The following is an 18,153-nucleotide window of genomic DNA, read 5'->3' as shown; positions in this document are numbered from 1 at the left end:
TAACTAGGAATCTTGAAAAAAAATCCTGCCTTTGTCTTGAGAAACTGAACCAGTTAGTGGTTGTTTTCCTGCCTGCAGAAGATAGCTATTTGGTCTCAGTGTGCTCCATTTGTGTAGTTATGCATTTGGCCATGTAAAACCAATCCACACTATATCAAACTGGAGGGGAGGGATACAGTCCAACTAATCTGAATTGGGAGAAAAATCCCCAATCTTCTATTATCTAGCATAGAAAACCAAACAGCTGTTACTTTGTCCTCCCCCCAACCCCCTCCCATTCCTCCAAAAAAACAAAACAAAAACAGAATTGGATGAAACATGCAGGAAAACCATTGCAAATAGAGGGTGCTTACCAATGCTCATCATAAATATTAGCACAAAACAAACTATCTTTATGATCAGTTTCTAAAATGCTGAATATTTATTTTGTTAATTGACTTTTTACCAGAACACAACAAAATGAAACAAAGTTAGATTTCTATGAATAAATAAAGCATGTCAGTTTCATAGAAACTTGTGCATCTTTTTCAAACTGTATTCCTTTAAATTCTAATTTTATATTTTACAAAGTACTAATACTTTTCTATTTTGAGTGAAGAAGCTTAACTCAAATATCTTAATATCTAAATCAGTCAGGTTGTTAACCTTTACAAAAGTTTTGCTTCTGTGGATGGGAAGACAGACACAGGAGACAAAATAGTTGAATGATTCTCCAATACCTTTTCTGCATCTAGTCTTTAAGATGGTAGTAGTAGACAAAAAGATGGTAATGTTATCATGACAATCAGTCTGATTTGAAGGTGCATATGTCAATTACTGAATCTAATACTCTCCTTTCCTCCTCTTCTCAAGGCATTGCAGAAGATTAAGCACAACATTCCTGAAAAAAAATCAGGATATAGTACTAGCAATAGCACTTAAGATTTATATACCGCTTCACAGTGCTTCACAGTAAGCGGTTTATAGAGTCAGCATATTGCTCATTCTGGGTCCTCATTTCACCGACCTCGGAAGGATGGAAGGCTCAGTCAATCTTGAGCTGAGCAAGATCGAACTGCTGGCAGTGGTCAGAGTTATTCTAATCACCACGCAGGGCACCATGGCTCTATGGAGCTCTTTGAATCAGAGATAGAACACTTTAACTTTGTTTATGCCACCCAAAGTAAATTAAAAATTACCCCAAGATGTTCTGATCTACTCCAGATTCCTGGTTCTAGATGTTCTGATGTCCTGTAGATTCCTGGTAGCCAGTGTATAACATAATCAATTATTAGAAATGCATTACTGTATAAGTGTTCTGCACCTGGAAGTGATGCCTGGAGCTGTACAGATCATGGGTTCTGAGAGATTATTTTAAAATATTATTACATTAAGGATAACCAGACTGGTGTTGGATGTTTGGACAGGTTAAAAAAGGGGAAGATGTTTTTTACAGGAGACAGATGTTCCTGATGAGTAGGATTTGAGTATAAGAAGAGTAATAATTTAATAACTGGACCAATGTTAGCTTAAATGAATCAAGATGTTGCCAGAAAATATAACTCATTTAAAAAGCAATGAGTCATTTAATAGTTCCATCTGTGATTTCATGACTGTATCACCCTCAATATCATTGGTCTCTTTTTTTACATATTGGGTGGGAGAGAGAAGGGGAAACAAAGTTAAATTGCTCCCACAAAGCAGTTAATAAGAACTCAATTTATAGAACAAAGCAACATGAAAATACTATATGTGGAAAAATGTGTCTGCTGCTAACATACACAGAGTATTAAAATATTGAGTGAAGCCATTTTTCTAAGGTAAGACCATGTGAAAGAAGCATGAGAACTGTATGCAGAAGGAACAATGGTATAGAGAAACTGGAGGAATTACATTCTTAAGAAGTCACAGCCACCTCATAGGTAATTTAATTTTATTGCATTTTATAATGCCATTGTCCATACAGATTACATGCAGCTAGATCTACTGTACAAGGGTTTACCGTCTGCCAGAGCAGACACACAGAAGTCCAGAATACAAATACACAGCAATGCTATTTCCTTTATACAGCATGGAAATACGGCAGTGTGAAGCAGTAAGAAGAGGATGGATCAAAGGATTACAGACATCCTTCCCAGTAATCTTTCACTTCACACTGACTTGCCACCTGCTAAAAGGATGATCACATCAAACCAACAAATGTGAGGAAGAAAAAACCCACAATATTAAAGGTCACTGCATGTCTCGCCTCTTTCCTTATATCTTCCTGAGTGCCAGGAAAAGGAAATGACAGCAGAGTGCTGACATGTCAGTGTTCCCCACCTTCCCACCACACATTGGGTACTAGTATGAGGGAGAAGATACCTATTCGCAACAGAGAAGATTTAATTAGAAGAAGCCCCTTGGGGCCAACATAAAATATTACAAATGAGAAAATCAGATCATTGCAGGAGACATGTTAACCTCCCATTTTCATTCAGTGAGATCAGAGACCCGCTGGCTCATGCTAAACTGCTTACGCTGATACAATTCGAGAGTCACCAGTCATTGGTTCTTGGGTGTTTTCCTGCCACCTGAGATTCAGTTGAGAGATTTGGAAGACAAGAACGCCAAGTGAAGCAGAGCCCCAACTCTTTGAGAGGGCCCAGAGAAACGTTGTTTCATAGAGCATCCCGTCAAAATGAAGGGCAGAGAAATGGGTCTTCAAATCTTACTTCTATAGTAGAACAACATGGTTATTAAAAAAAAAAACAAGAGGACTCCAAACTGACAAACTTTCAGCACTTTGGAATATATCTAAATCTGGAAAAACAAACAAACCGTTCCCCTGCAAACCATGGAGTATTTCCACATTTATGTGGATCAGGGCAATCAGGAATTTAGAGTATGGATAATACAGGGCAAAATCCTAGGGTTTTTTCAGAGTAGGATTTCTGTCGTTCACCCTGCCCTGAAAAATAACTCTATTAAAATTATGTAAACATATAAAACTGAAATACGCACACCTTTGGTTTAATACAATGTTTTTTTTATTCTGTTCCTATTTTTCTAACTTCAGAAACCAATGAGGGAAAGGAAATTATATCATTATCCCAGTTCCTTTTCAGCAACCATCTATCTCCTCCCACTATTTCTACTGACTAATTTAAGAGAGAAAACAAGCCAAAAACAACATAAGGAACTGGAACAGCATCCAAGTCAAGTCAAAGAGAAATACAAGAATGGCTTCCTAAATTCCAGAACAAGGAAAAAAAAACCCTTCCTAAATATTCCCTGCATTAGTCTCATCACAGGACAGTTAAACAGATAATCTAATTTTAGTAGGTTTTCAACCAGCATATATATCAATATATACATATACTATCCTGCCACAAATCGTGTTTGGTCTTTCCCACACTACCCCTTTAAAAGCCATTTTGAGGTAACAACAAAAAATAAAATATTTTTAAAAGACAAAAAAGAAATTCCCCCAAATAAGTACTATATGCAGTTTTGAATGAAATAATTTGGTGGACATAAATGTGCAAAAATATATGTACCTAATGTAGTCAAGAGTCTGGGAAGAATGGCACTGGTATCAAATGCTCCTCAAGGCTCACACCAGCGGGTTGCTTCAGCTATCAGGAATTAGGGGTGAGGAAAATAAAATCCCAAGAGCTTGAGGCCCCCAACACAAAAATTTAAATACTATTTTTCCATAGGATGAATAGTATTGGAATATGGAATAATAATACATGGGCATATTTGACGAAGTAGAAGCAGTTACACAAATGCCATTGTTTATTTCTTATTAAGTCCATGTATATTTGTTTATACATCGTTCAAGTGAAAAAGTGAGGTGAATTTGCTGATCACACACACCCACACACACCAAAAAATAGAATTAGAAATAATTCATTAAACCCTTAGAGGAGAAATGTAATCTAAGTAAAGGACCAATGAGTTTGTAAATGTTAGAAGAGACTCTTGCAGATGAAATCATGGCTTTAGTACCTACTCGATGTGCTTACTCAAATAGGCATATCCTTCTCATTTAACTGTTTGATTTTGCTAGGAAGGAAGCCAGGAGGACAGATTTTATTGCTAAAATGTAAATAGGCTTTTAATACAGAATAAACATTCTTCCTCACCCACCCTTGCCCTGGATTCCTTAGTTGCCATTTATTTTTTATGTTTATCTGAATTTATGCTATTATAACGGAACAAATACTAACCAAAGAACCAGGGCAGAACCAACTGGTCATCATTTGCTTGTGATTTGCTCACTCTACTTAAGGGTTTTTATAAATCAACCCACTTTATTGATGATATGCAACCAAATTCAGGAAACAAATGCTCAAAGTCATAATTAGAAAAAAAAGGGTCAATGTGGTACATTTAAACAAAACAGCATCAGCGATGTCAGATGTTAGGAACTAAAGCTTTAGTAGTTCAATTTGTGAGAAACTTCAAATTTCCAAGATGTTGGGGGACAAAATCACCCCAAACTGAAGATCTTTAGGGAACAGCATATTTATTCAGTGATACTGAATTACATTCTCTCTTCAGTATACTTTTAAGAGATATATCAGGATTAGAAAAATACATTTAAAGTCCTACAAACTACACAAACACCTGTAGATTTCTCAAAGCTCTCAAGAGAAATAAATATAATGCAAGTCCTCATTAATTGCAAGTGTAATCAGCAGACAGACTTTAATTGAAAGTGAATAAATTTAGGATCTGCTTCTCAATTTATTTTCATTGTTGACTTGTAAAAAAATGTTTTGCAATTCTCCCACCCCCCCATTGGGACAGTTTGACAACATTGAGTAAATGAAATTACAGTTCTAAATAATCTTTCTTGGGAATGCCAGGATCACCAAATAAAACAAGAACTATGGTGATACAATAATTTTGCTTTAAGTCACAGGCACAAGTTTGAAGAAAAACCCATGATTCCAAAGCCTCATTTCTTACTTTCCAATTCTTAGATATGTGCTGGTTCCCTTCAGGGCCAGGCCTAGATTCTAAGCCAATCAAACACTAAGAGTTATTTATCCACCTCTCATATTGACAAGTTGGTTACAGAAGTCTAGCTTCAGCACAAAAGGCAGACATTTGAGGAAAGCACACCCAATATTTTAAAGTTCATCCACTACAAAAGCAGATGGGGAAAGCAACAGAAGGAAAGGACCACTTGTTTGAGGAACTTAATATTGTCACAGCATCCAAGACCTAAAACACTTTCCTTCAATGATCACTAAACAATGATTTCTCAATGAATAAACCTGTCTTTGAGTTGTACCACTCCAGGTTTCAAGAAGCAGATCATGTGGCTACATTTTCCAATTATTTATTTATTTAAAATTTTGCATGGAAGAAAGTTGCTGTAAGATGACAGTTTAGTCACATGACTTCCTTCCCTCTTGTAGGCTGATTTGACATAGTTAAGCACATGCAAATTCTGTGAGGGCTAGGTTTAAAGCTATCCTGTGAGGAGACACACATATATTAATACTGTCACACGAAGGCAGGAAAGAGCTGAAACTGGCAGGATTTTTTAGCCACGAAATACATTCTGGAGCTGCTCCATTTTGGGCAAAACAGAGTTCTAGAGGCTGCATTGTTTGCCTTATGCAGCAGTGAAGGGCTGAAATCATTTCCCCTGAGAGATAGTAAATGCCTAATGAATTATGGATAGGATGAAAGGGAAACATCCCCAACTTTGTCAATATACTCAAGAAAACAATATGGAAGGCTATCAGTATAGTAACAACAGAGATTAGGAATGCTTCTAGAACAGCCTCCAGGTTCAGAAAGTCAACCTAAATTACAGATATCCACCAAAAAATTGTCCAATTGTTTCTTGGACTGTTTCTTTAGAACAGCGATAGTAGCATATTGTTTGACTATGCATTGGGGGGAAACTCTGCCCGGTGACTGTCTAGTATATGGTGGAAAAGGTTTAAAGATTAACCTTCTGTCTGGCAATAATTTTTCCTCAGTTCTGTAGCCACAGATGACCTTTCTCCATTCTGTTACCCCAAATGAGATAGTATTTGAAAACTTTTAATTTTGGAATCTGCTAAATACATATTGCGCAACACTGCACAACAGCCAAGTTAGGCTTTGCAATGCTTTGGATTTGAAGGTAAAAATATGCTTTGGAGCTAGCAAGGGTGGGGATGTAGCCTGTCTGGAATGTCTTGAACTCAAAATATTTTCTTATGGTTGCCATATTAACAAGATGCTACATTAAATCCCCTACATGCACCAAAGCACCTTTTCCCCTTGAAATCTGAAATGCTCCCTAGATCTATAATTGAGTACTACTTAGCTCTCAGTTTACAATGTTAGGATGGTTACAGTTTAGCTCTTGACTATACAGTATCAGGAAACATCACTTTAATACTGGCAGAAAACATATATCCTGGGCATCTCAGGTCCAGCTGCAGATGTCCAACAAACGGTTGATATTGTACCAGGACCAAGCAAGACAAAAAACCGAGATTAGTGAATCAGGATGGTAGCAACTTTGAAAAGATCAAATTTATAATAATGCAGCTGTAATACTAGGATTGACAGAAAAGAGAGCCATGGATAAAATACAACAGCACCGTGATATAGCCATTTAGTTCTAAAACTGTTTGCAAAGCAATTTGACACAATGGAGCACTACAAATTGTGATGCAATCAGACAAAGTTCAAAAAAGCACCTCAGTGCACGCACAGAGTTGGGTCTAAACATTACACATTGCAGAATTTACCATTTTAGGCTGCAAGAATCTGGTTTTTTCAAATGCAACCCAAAATTTTAAAAAATCAATGAAAACTTGCATACATTTAGGAATAAACTATGCATAATTTGTTTTTCTGATGCATAACTTTACTATAAACTAGGAGGATTTATTTATGGGAAACAAATACAGGATGTAACTTCAGCAACCCCTGCAACATTATTTTATGTTCAGAATTCTCTAATTCACACAGTGCAATTTGTAGATCAACAGCCCAAAGTTTGAGATGTTACAATGAATCTGCTGTATTTCAAAAACATAAGTTACCCAACAGTGCTTCAAAGAAAATACCAGTTTTGGGAAGAGAAGGAGAAGGGATTAGGGCAATTAACCTTTGAAAACTTAAGAAGAAGAAAAATGCTAAAAACAAGAGTTAAAAATTCCGATGTGTATAAAAAAACAGTTGAAAAGTTAACATGAAATAAAGACAGTTCTGACCTCTAAAAAGAAAGAAAAAACAAAAAGAAACCACCAGCAGCAAGATGGAAGTAGATTCAGAAGAGACCCATGGAATGCCAAACCACCCAGGCTTCACAGCGTACCCTTGGTTCAAGAAACTTCAAACACAAAGCAGCAATCCATGCTCCCGATACAACTTCATTAGAAATGTACAAAACAGCACCTGTAAACTTTGATTTAAATAATAACTTAAAATCAAAAGAAAGTGACAAAAGGGCTAAGGGGATGCAGGATCTTTGTGATTCCCCCCCCCCTTTTTGGCTGATGCCAAAAGTTAGGATAAGTCAGAATAAAAGCACCACACAAACAAAAATATTAAGTGTTTTGGTTTATGCTTCTTGTCTAAGCAAGGTCTTTGGTAAATGGTTAAGCCAATTGCAAAGCATTCTATAGAGGACACCAGGGAGACATTTAAATATGGTCCCAAGAAGAAAATGAGGTGTGGTGTGTTCTTAATAAAAGGATAGATACATTTTCTCGAGCTGCTTCTGGAGTAAAGCTGGGACCCGAGAGATGGATAATAAAAGTGTTGAGGTATTCTTAATGCCTGCAATCCTATCTTGCCTGTCCTTGTGGTTGAAGAGCAAGCCACTTGTTGATGGTTCTCTAAGGAGGCTCAAACAAGCTATTGTACTTTGATTCACACCCCATAAACATGATCATCTCCAGTTTTCTGCAGCTTAGAGACTGTTCCTCTTGGTCCCCTTAAGTGTACAGCCCCTTTCAAATCAGAGCAATTAGCTCATTTTATCTAAATGACAAACTTTACAGTTTTGCTTGCCTGTTAGAAACAGTAGGAAACAAAGAAATGCATGTTCAGTAGAGCCCTCTACTGTAGGCTCCAGGAATCAAGTCCTGACAAGTTTTCTGAAGTAAGGATTGTGGAATTTCTTGCAGTCATAATTCAGAAATAGAGGTGTGTTTTTCTTCATTTTTGGTGTTCTTGATTTTGCTTAGATTCAAAATCAGTTTGGTTTATTTTGACACATTATTTAGTAAATTGAGACTCTTGGAGAAGGGGAATTTTAGAAAGGAAGTATAAAGTTGTTAGATGGACAATGCCAAGAACTAGATAAAACATTTTCAAATTTTACCAAGTCTGAGATTTGAAGTCAAGGCTTTGCTTCCATCCATGGAAAAAAGATGGACCCTGGCCAAGTTCAGCCAGCTACCATTTCTTTCCCTTTTTTAATGCTAGTATCACCCGCCATAGCCCTATCCAGGAAATAGATCTATTTGAAAAACTGAGCAAATAGAGATTACCCAGTGCTTTAGAGTTATTGGAAAGAACAATCCTCAGAATAATCCTCCATCTTTTTTTTTTTTTTTAAAGAGAGAATTTGATTTGGGCTAAGAAATTTGACACCAATCGTGTACAAACAGAAATTTGTGGCAGTTCAGGAATAATGTCCCTTTTTGTGATAGGTAAAAAGACTCAAGTGCTACTTGATTTATTATAAGCTTGTGAATTAAGAGCATTTAAAAAAAAAAAAGACAGTCTGTTACCACAGTTGGACAGTTGCTGAAAAGGACACTAAGTATGTACTGTATTTGAGACAAATGGAGCAATTCTGCATGTAAGGAAAATGCAATAACCTTCTTCTCCCTTCCCCTCCTAAGTCAAAAAGACTCACGTTACATATTACCAACTGCCATGAGCTGCATAGTGTTTGGAACAATGAAAAAGCATTATTTAACGATGAAAATCAGAAGAGTAGAAAGGAATCCTAAATTAATCAGAAATATGCTGACAAAGTATTCTTGAGCATCTTAGTTTGGGGAGGTCATTTAACATAATTATCAATGTTGAATGTGACTATTCAAACATAGCTGTGATGATTTATTTTCTTCATGGGCTACAGAATATTGAAGGGGAACAGCTGTCATTTCAGAAAACATCAAATTGTCTGGATCAGCTTGTCTCCAAATAATGGGAGGAACTCCTATATCCCAATTTGGCCTGAAAATAAATTTCAGAGATTTCCTGATGGGAAAGGGAAGTATGTGTTGGTCTGTTGTAGAAAGGCTTCTTTAGAAACATTAGTATCCATCTTCCTTGAGATATTGGATTCCTGATCATACAGAAAGCAAACCAGTTTCTAAATCAGCAACTGTGAATGTCTCAGTAATCAAGGAGCAGCATTTAGGTTGTCCTTTCATGGGGGCAATAGCAAAGTAGCCTTTGGAAACCTGATGTTTTCTGTCATGCCAAATGCTCTTTAGATTTTTTAAAAAATATTCTGATGTGAGGCAACAGACAATGAGTTGATAAAATCAAGTATGGGGACAAGTCTGGGTCAACACTATTCATCTGACACATTTAATTTTTGTTATTAGTTTTGAAGCATCTTTTCCCCCACATTGGCTTACAGCTAAGAACTAATGAGTAGCACAAGAGTTGTAGGATACGATATATTTCTACTAGAGAATGTTCAAGGAAACTCTGTGCTTCTTTGTAGCTTTGTTCTGGTTGGTCACAAAGGTGGAGAATTACTTATCTTACATTTATACAGGAATATTGCTTTGAATTCTGTTTGGTCAACCCAGTTTTGGTCTGTTCTCCACAGCCATACATTTCAGCTTAACCACCCTTTTCCTATCCCAAGTGCTTGAGATGTTGTTGGCTTTGCCAAATCAGCTGTATTTACATCTGTAAACCTTCCCATTGCTCACATAAACGATCAAGGAGTCATGCTTTCTGGCTTCAGTATTTGCTGGAATGGATAAAACAGGATGGCAGCTGATAGAAGCAAGCAAAAGATTCATCTTGCAGAAGTCTCTCCCTGATTTTGTCTCAAGCTGGGCCCCATTATCTTGACTGCTGGCTGCCCATATACAGTACAGGCTTCTGAAAGTTATTTAAAATTATGTGATGGCAGGGAATGGACATTCATTCCTGGATTTTGTGCAGAATAAAGCTTTGTAAGTTGAAGACTGGCTGTCAGTCATGACTGGTGATAGAAGAATGCTTCTTGAATTTGGAAAGACACAAACACAGGTTGGAAAAAAGAATAACCAAGTGGTTTTATGTGTGGCAGTAACCCCTTGCTATCCTATAATGTATTTAATAAAGTCAGTTTTTCATTTTTTGCCCAGTCAGAAAATGAACATAAATTGCAACCTTGGCAGAGGTCTTGCTTCATTGCTATTCCAGTACTCTGAAGTGGTGTTACAGTTGCAAGCATGTATGTGTGTGAGAAATGGAGACAGTGCATGTGTGAAAGTAAGAAAAAGTGAGAATAGATTCCTCCTAGTGCAAAGTTCTCAGTGGGATTACTGGCAAACTAATGAAAATTTCCATGGGAAAATAAGGGACATTCACTGAAGCCTTTGGCTTTGATATTGCCCCTTAATGTACTGGATGCTTCCAAAATCTTGATTTGTGGAAACCAGGCATATGGGTTGAAAATGACAAAACACAGAGCAGACAATACAAGACAGCTTGTTTTTTATCCCCATGAGATGGGGGTATGGGGAGGGGAGGCAGCAAAGAAGTCTTCGGACAGAAACAACCTACCATCCTCGTTTACCAATTACAAAATTTAAAAAAAAAATAAGAAAAGGAAAAAGCTCAACTCCATTTTTTGTTTTTTGTTTTCACATCCCCTCTGTGAATGTCTTTTAAGAGTCATTGGGATGTAAAAAGGGGAAAAAAGTGTGTGCCTTCAGCAGTGGGTAGGCTCATGGAAAGCCTTTTGCTTTGTAGAAGTGCCTTAACTAAGTAATGCTGAAGGTCACCTTGAGGAGGTGGGGGAGCCATTGCTTTGTCTCTGGGAAATGATGGGCCCTATATGAAGATGAAGGACCCTTAAGACAAGTCTTCCACTGGCAGTTCCTCCTCTAGGTCTCTGTCATCAGGAATCGTCACATTCTGATTGGTAGTTGCCATGAGAGAAACAGGTCTGCTGTCATCTTCTGTCTCAGCTGGTTCTTCCTTCACATGTACTTGATGGCTGAAGAACAAAATTTTTGGAACCAGGAGAATTAGAACAAATACAATAAAAGTCTACAAGAGATTGACAAGAGAAGTTTCAGATGGAACTATACAATAGAGGATCAGAGGTTAAACCAGGGGTGAAATGTCCCCAGTTTGGACTGGATCGCCTGATCTGGTAGCGATGGCAGCGGGTGGTTCGGAGAACCGGTAGCAAAAATCCCTATCCCCACCCCCACCCCAGCTGAGCCGTGCGATCATCAGGTGTTTTGTTTTTTTTTACTTTTAAAAGCATTTTTTCTTCGGCCAAAAAAATGCTTTTAAAAGTTAAAAAAAAAGCCTCTGATGATCGTGCGGCTCAACTGGGATCATCAGAACCCTTTGAAAGCATTTTTTCTACAACCTGTTCGGCCGAAGAGGCTGTTAAAAAAAAAGGTTTTAAAAGGCTCCTCTGGCGATCCCAGCTGCGTTGCCTGATAGCCAGAAGCCTTTAAAAGCATGTTTTCTACAAGCTGTTTGGCCGAAGAGGTTGTAGAAAAAATGCTTTTAAAAGGTTCTGGTGATCAGGCAACTCAGTTGGGATCTTCAGAACCCTTTAAAAGTTTTTTTCCTCTGGCAATCCCAGCTGAGTTGCCTAATCATCACAGACTTTTAAAAGCATTTTTTTACAACCTCTTCATCTGAAGAGGTTATAGAAAAAATGCTTTTAAAAGAAAAAAAAGTTGGCCATGCTCACCCAGTCACATTACCACCAAACCATGCCTACAGAATAGGTAGTAACAAATTTTACATTTCACCCCTGGGTTAAACCGAGTATTTGTTTAACTGGATAGCAATACTTTTCTGATTCTCATCCAGATCCTAAATACCCAGGTCTCTATATATTTTCAACAAAACAGAAATATTTGTAGCATTCAGTTCAGCTAAGTCAACTATAGAGTACTTCATTGCAATTTTAATTTACAGTCTTCTAGCAGTCTTTTCCAATGATTTAATTTTTGACATTAAGAAAAGTATTCCTTTTCTCCATATTTTATAAACATTGTAAATAAGACCTCTTTGTCAATACAAGTAATCCAAATACATTTTTCAAGCTGTCTTTTGATGGCTGGACCATAGTGAAAATATCTACCCGTTAGTTAAGAATAAATAGGGCAATATTCACTGAGCTCTTAATAGTGTTGCTGACACAAGATAAATAACAAACAAACCTATAGATTGCCAGTGTAGGCTGAGGGACAGCTCTGTTATGAAAAAATATATAACTATTTTGAATTGCAAAGCTTATCTCAGTATTACTAAGAATCTTGTATGAAAGTCCAGTGCCATGCCTACTTAGTGACAAAAATAAGCAGCTGATGAAGTGGATTGTAATTCATGAAAGCTCACATGATAATGAACGTCTTAGTCTTTACACTGTCTCAATACTGTTTTTTCTTTTTGTTGTAAAAGTCTAATATGATTATTTTTTGGAAATCATTAACAACAGAAGTTCTAGATCTATTTACAATTTGCATGAACTCTTGAAAAATCCTAAATTGATTCTCTACTAAACTGTAAGAGAGATTTAAAGATTTCTGGATCTAGTAATCCTGCTTCTGGAAATAGCTTTGTATTAGCACTTCCAAGAAATTTCATTAATCTTCATCAGTATAAAACGATCATCATCATCAGCAGCAGCATCATCATCATCAAATAAAATACACATAAACGTTTCTGGGCTTACTTGTACTGCTGTGGTGAAAGCCGGGGGCTATTGCTGCCATTGCTGTTGACTTGTTCTACAGTGCTGCTCACATCATCATGGCCTATGTGCAGCATGCCACTAGTTGAGCTTGTGTTGATCATGGTGGGACTATTCAGAAGAGGAAAGTTGCTCTCAGCCAGAGCTGCCTAAACATAAACAGCAACTGGTATAATTCACAAATTCTTAAACATGTCTGGAAAACAACCCCAGATATTTATTTACTGAGAAAATGGTTAAACCCTTATACTAACAGTACCTTTATTTTTCAGAAAAAAACAATGGTTTAGACAAATAAAAAAATATTATTTTATTAAGAATGTTTATTTTTTACCTTCTCATTCAGTAATATCAATTAGGATGGCTGATGAGAAAAAACAGTTCAACCTAGATAACTAAAATATAATTATAATAGAATAGAGCTGGAAGGGACCTTGGAGGTCTTCTAGTCTAACCCCCTGCTCAAGCAGACGACCCTATACCATTTCAGACAAGTGTTTGTCCAGGCTCTTCTTAAAAACTTCCAGTGATAAAGCACCCGCAACTTTTGACAGCAAGCTGTTCCACTGGTTAATTGTTCTCACTAAGAAGTTTCTCCTTAATTCCACGTTGCTTCTCTCCTTGATTTGAAAGCCCCATTGGTTAGCCTCTATGGTTTTATCTCTTTAAAAATATTGAGGCAAAAACTTTGGTCTGTTTCAAGCAGATGTCAGAAATATAAGCTTTCTACCAGTATGTCTGTTGATAGGTTTTTGGTCTGAAGCTTAATTTAATGGGATTCATTAAATAGTTATATGTCACTCTTTCCCTAACAGAAATTCTAAAACATCTACACAGCTAGTCCATGTTAGGACCCAATGCTATCTTTTATTCCAATCTGTTATTCCCCATCAGAAGAGAAAGATAGCAGGCCACAGATCTATTCTGCCATTTGGTGTCATTGATTTATTCTCACCTTGTTAAAAGTTAGCACTTTAGGTATTTTTTGCACTATAAGATGTACTCCCCCCACCAAAAAAAAGTGGGTGGAAATTTCTGTGAGTCTTATAGAGCAAATATTGCAGTGGGGAAGGGGTGTTGGTGCGGCAGCGGTTTGACGCTGCTTGTCAGTGCCGCTGCCATTACCACTGCCACCACCAATCGCCACCACCAAACAGCAGCGATCGCTGGCAAATAGCAACGGTGGTCATAGGCAGCAACGATTCCTGCTGCCTAGAACAGCTGATCAGCGGTATTCCAGGAGGCTGATCCAACTGCCAATCAGCTGTTCGGCAGCGAAGACTCCAGCATTCCCCAGCGGCAGCAGCTCAGTTCAGTTGACCGGTGGTGAGTGCAACGGAGTGGAGCCACTTGCTGGGCCACTTACAAGCCACTTGCTGGGGCTGCGATAACGTGCTGAAGCTGACCAGGCTGTTTGCTGTTTGTTGCAAAGACGCTAGCCAGATGAATACTGGATGAAAGCTGGGAGGCAGAGGCAGTTTTTTTTTCTTGTTTTCCTCCTCTAAAGCTAATGTGCGTCTTATAGTCCGGTGTTTCTTACAGTGTGAAAAATATGGTATATTGTGAAGCAGAACATTAAAAATAAGTAAACATTGCAATGTAATGGAAACCGCAAGAATGTGGATATTAGAAGCCAGGAGTGGTGAAGTGGTGTGAGTTATAGTAATCTGGTTCCTCTGATTATCTTGAGGAAAATACCACACTGAATATTCTGTACTGGAATATAAATTAAATGGAATAATGACTTCAATGATCATGGAAAGAGTTTTGAAGATTTTCTACAATGCAGTACAAGATTCCAATAGAGCAGCAGTTTATTCTGATGGCTTGGAAAAACCAACCAAATATTCCCCTAATAAAGATGGCTTGCTGAAATGGAAACAATTGTGCTTCTACACCAGTCTTACCTGGTAGCTGGCATTAAGTGCTCCATAACTAAGGCCAGAAATCATGTTTTTCACTAAAGTTGGACTCCTGTAAACAAAAGATGCAGCTTTTAACATTCCTGTTAAAAAACAAGAGTAAGATAACAGAGATATCTTTGAAAGAACACATTGTTCATCTCCCTCATAGTTTAGTCCTTCCCAAGTCCCATAATTTACAACTCCCATAATACAAAACCAGCATTTTAAGGAGTATTGGGATATTCCTAGCCTAGCCTTATAATGCAGCTATTTACTCTCAATATATTCTAAGTCCTGCTACAGTGTGTCTTGTTTATTTTACATCTTGCCAGACCATTCAGAAGGACTCTTGGAAAGAGAGGGGGATAAGTAGGTGAAGGTAATTTCTCCCTAGTCCTTGCATAATAAACATTATCATTATGGGAATAAATCTTTTATGCTGTATATGTAAAACTCTAATAAAAATTACACACATACACAAACATACATATGAAATATAATCAATGGTAGTGGTATAAATTGGTGTAGATTTAGCTTTTAGCTATGATATAAAAATAGTCATATAATAAGTAAGTAGAAAACTACAATTGAAAGACTAATGTTACTTTGTTTCTGAATCTTAGATATTTGGCTTAATTTTTTTAATTATTAGAGATTTTCAAAGTGATTTAATATAAAATTAAAATATTTCTCTTATCTATATTATTTAATTAGCTCAGTTTTTATGTATAAATATACCTCTAAACACAGCTAATGGCAAAACAAAAAATGGTTTATCATTATTTAACAATATTTTGTCCACAATAATGGGAAGTTATAACACTATTGGAATGCTACAAGTGGTTCCTTCTTATTTATGGAATACCATTAGCACCTTTCAGTTATTATCTGGTATCTGCCCTTTGTATCTGTTCATTCTGCCGAAATGCTTCTATGTATTTTTACCAGTGCTACTACATGCTGAGGTGATGTTTGTAGCACAATTCTATACATTCAAGAAGGGAAGCATACAATTCTTTTGATCATATAAACTTACAGAGATTAACAGCATGGCTATAGCAATAACATTGGTATCAATGCATATTGAATGTACCGGATACACTCTCTCTTTTTCATTTCCATCCTGTCTTCTTTTGACTGATTTTTATTTGACTAAACTCTTCTTTGATACTTGTATAAAGTATATTTACGACATTCCCAAGGGAACTGTCATAAACCAAGGCAATCTTTGAAACATTTAGTGAGAAGGGTCCGATGTCAATAGGGGATATTTACATTTTCACACATTTATATACACATGGAGTATGAAAATGAACAGACAGCCAAATGATTATAAAATCATTGAATAGTGTGCTGTGCTTCAGTTCATTCAAAGAAGCTAACATGTCATCATGAGCATTAGTTATTAAAGCAAAAGTTAAAATATGTTCTAAAAAAGCCTAAATGCATAATGAAGTCCATCAAGGATGCAATAATCTTACAAGCCTCTCAGTCACCTCTTTTCCTGGGTCATTTGGTGGGAATTATATTGGGGTTAAATACTTACTTCAAAAATATATTACTAGCTTATATACATCTTATAATATATCAGTGGCCATAAGCCTAGATACTTTTTAGAAGCATTCATGAAGGCTATGAATGACTAATAATTATGACATATATATTGGTGTGAGAGCCAATGCTCCTATTCCAGAGTTAACATGCATTTCCCACCTGCATGTAGTCTGGACTTTGCATACTCCCAACTATTCTCATATCTCAGCAGATGGCATCATTGGCTTGTCTGTGTTCAGAAACTAAACAAAGTAAATCTGAAATCACCTAAAATCACCTGAAAATAACATGAGTATGGGCCAGTTTCAGGACTAAATGTCAGAAAACAATATTATAGCAAACTACTTGTGTTTTGCGTGTTGTGTTTATTTACTCACCAAGTGTCATGCTCAAGGCCACCTTTACTTTTTCAAAATTGTTCTCAGATTGAACCATAATACTCCTCTTCCCAAAGAAGCTACCTGACAAGCTATCAGACATACCCGGTCATCTTTGGTGGCCTTCTCTTTTGGTACTCATGTTCATCTACTGTCCAAACTGCTCCCTTGACATTTTCCACTCGCACAAAGCACTTATGCAGGCTCAGGTTGTGGCGTACAGCATTCTACAAGCAGGTAGAGAGAAAAACAGAATATTGCCAAAGTAGAGGAAGATCTTCCATTTCACAGTTCCTCTCCAATGAAAATTTCCAATCAATTTTTCTGTTACTAAACATAGCTTCCTACAGAGCTGTCATCAGCAAAATGATATCTATATTCTTAACAACTCTATATATAGTATGTTCTAAGGAAGGACTGGTTTTAGTTTATCATATGCTGAAAACAACATATAGTAATTATTGTAGCATATAGGTTTTTGTTGAATTCTCTTTATTCAATTGCTCTATAATATTGCTTTTGATCTGTATGAAATCTTTGCTCCTAAACATTAACAGTCCCAGTTAACACATGTCATAACACAAACATACTCGTGGACTATCCTGAAGAAATTCAATAGTTATGAGATCTGAACTGCATGAAATAGAATGTCAGTAACAGGAAAAAAAATATGATCACTAGTTACACGAGACATCACTGAAATGAGATCAAGTGCTCATAGCCACTTGAAAAAGACTATTACTTAGAGAGACAAAAGGAAGGGATTACTGAATGACAATTTCAATCCAGTTTTCCTGAAAGTCAGTGGACTTCATCAAATGGGCAACCACTCTTTCTTAAACTCTAAAACATCTAGTAATAAAACTTCCATACAACAACCATGTGTTGCAATCTAATTTTTAATGAAATTTACTATTGTTATTGTTTTTCTTTCCTTATCAATCAACAATATTCACTGGGTTTCCACAAACCACTCTCCATATTTCTTTACTATCGGCTAAATTAGGGGGGAAAAGAAGGAGAGGAAAAGTAAGCTCAGATATTGCAATGAATTTCTATTGTCATCTTTCTGCAACCCCGAGTTCTCCCTCCTTTTTCACAGCACGTCCCTCCTCTTTATTCTCCCATCTTTACATTTCTAAATGTAAAAATAAAGAAAATGCACGTACACAGGCAGTGTTGCCCTGAGAGCTACTAGCTCCTTCCCGCAAACCCCCACCCCCGTCGCTCCCTGCCATTTGCTACTGCCCCTATTTCATTACCAATTTTAATTTGCCTCTAATTAAATCCTGTGTATTTTTCCGACTCACTTGCTAATCCATGAGGGAGGCAGGAGGCTGGAGTGGAATCTCTCCGAGCTATAATTACAAAGGGCCTAATCACGTTGGGGCTCTGCCTTTGAATAAATTTCCTTGCATTAAGG

At 37.0% G+C, this 18,153-nt stretch overlaps 1 protein-coding gene across 6 annotated transcripts in view; it reads right to left on the bottom strand.

Moving 5' to 3' along the window:
* Nucleotides 1-1,895: 1,895 nt before the first annotated feature.
* FOXP4 (forkhead box P4) overlaps nucleotides 1,896-18,153 on the bottom strand; it is a 196,977-nt gene continuing 180,719 nt past the window's right edge. For 5 of the 6 annotated variants that reach the window (XM_058178654.1, XM_058178657.1, XM_058178656.1 and 2 more), the window contains exons 14-17: nucleotides 16,836-16,957; nucleotides 14,803-14,869; nucleotides 12,878-13,044; nucleotides 1,896-11,170 (exon numbers count right to left, since the gene is read on the bottom strand). In XM_058178654.1, coding sequence (XP_058034637.1) covers nucleotides 11,026-11,170; nucleotides 12,878-13,044; nucleotides 14,803-14,869; nucleotides 16,836-16,957 — 501 coding nt within the window. In that variant the 3' untranslated portion in view covers nucleotides 1,896-11,025. Of the gene's footprint in view, nucleotides 11,171-12,877; nucleotides 13,045-14,802; nucleotides 14,870-16,730; nucleotides 16,958-18,153 lie in introns of those variants that run through there. The other variant, XR_009154652.1, reaches the window with a different exon arrangement.

Source organism: Ahaetulla prasina, chromosome 3 (genome assembly GCF_028640845.1).
Source record: "Ahaetulla prasina isolate Xishuangbanna chromosome 3, ASM2864084v1, whole genome shotgun sequence".
Taxonomy (NCBI): Eukaryota; Metazoa; Chordata; class Lepidosauria; order Squamata; family Colubridae; genus Ahaetulla; species Ahaetulla prasina.
Note: the sequence above shows the minus strand (reverse complement) of the source record. Positions and strands in the feature narration are given on the sequence as shown.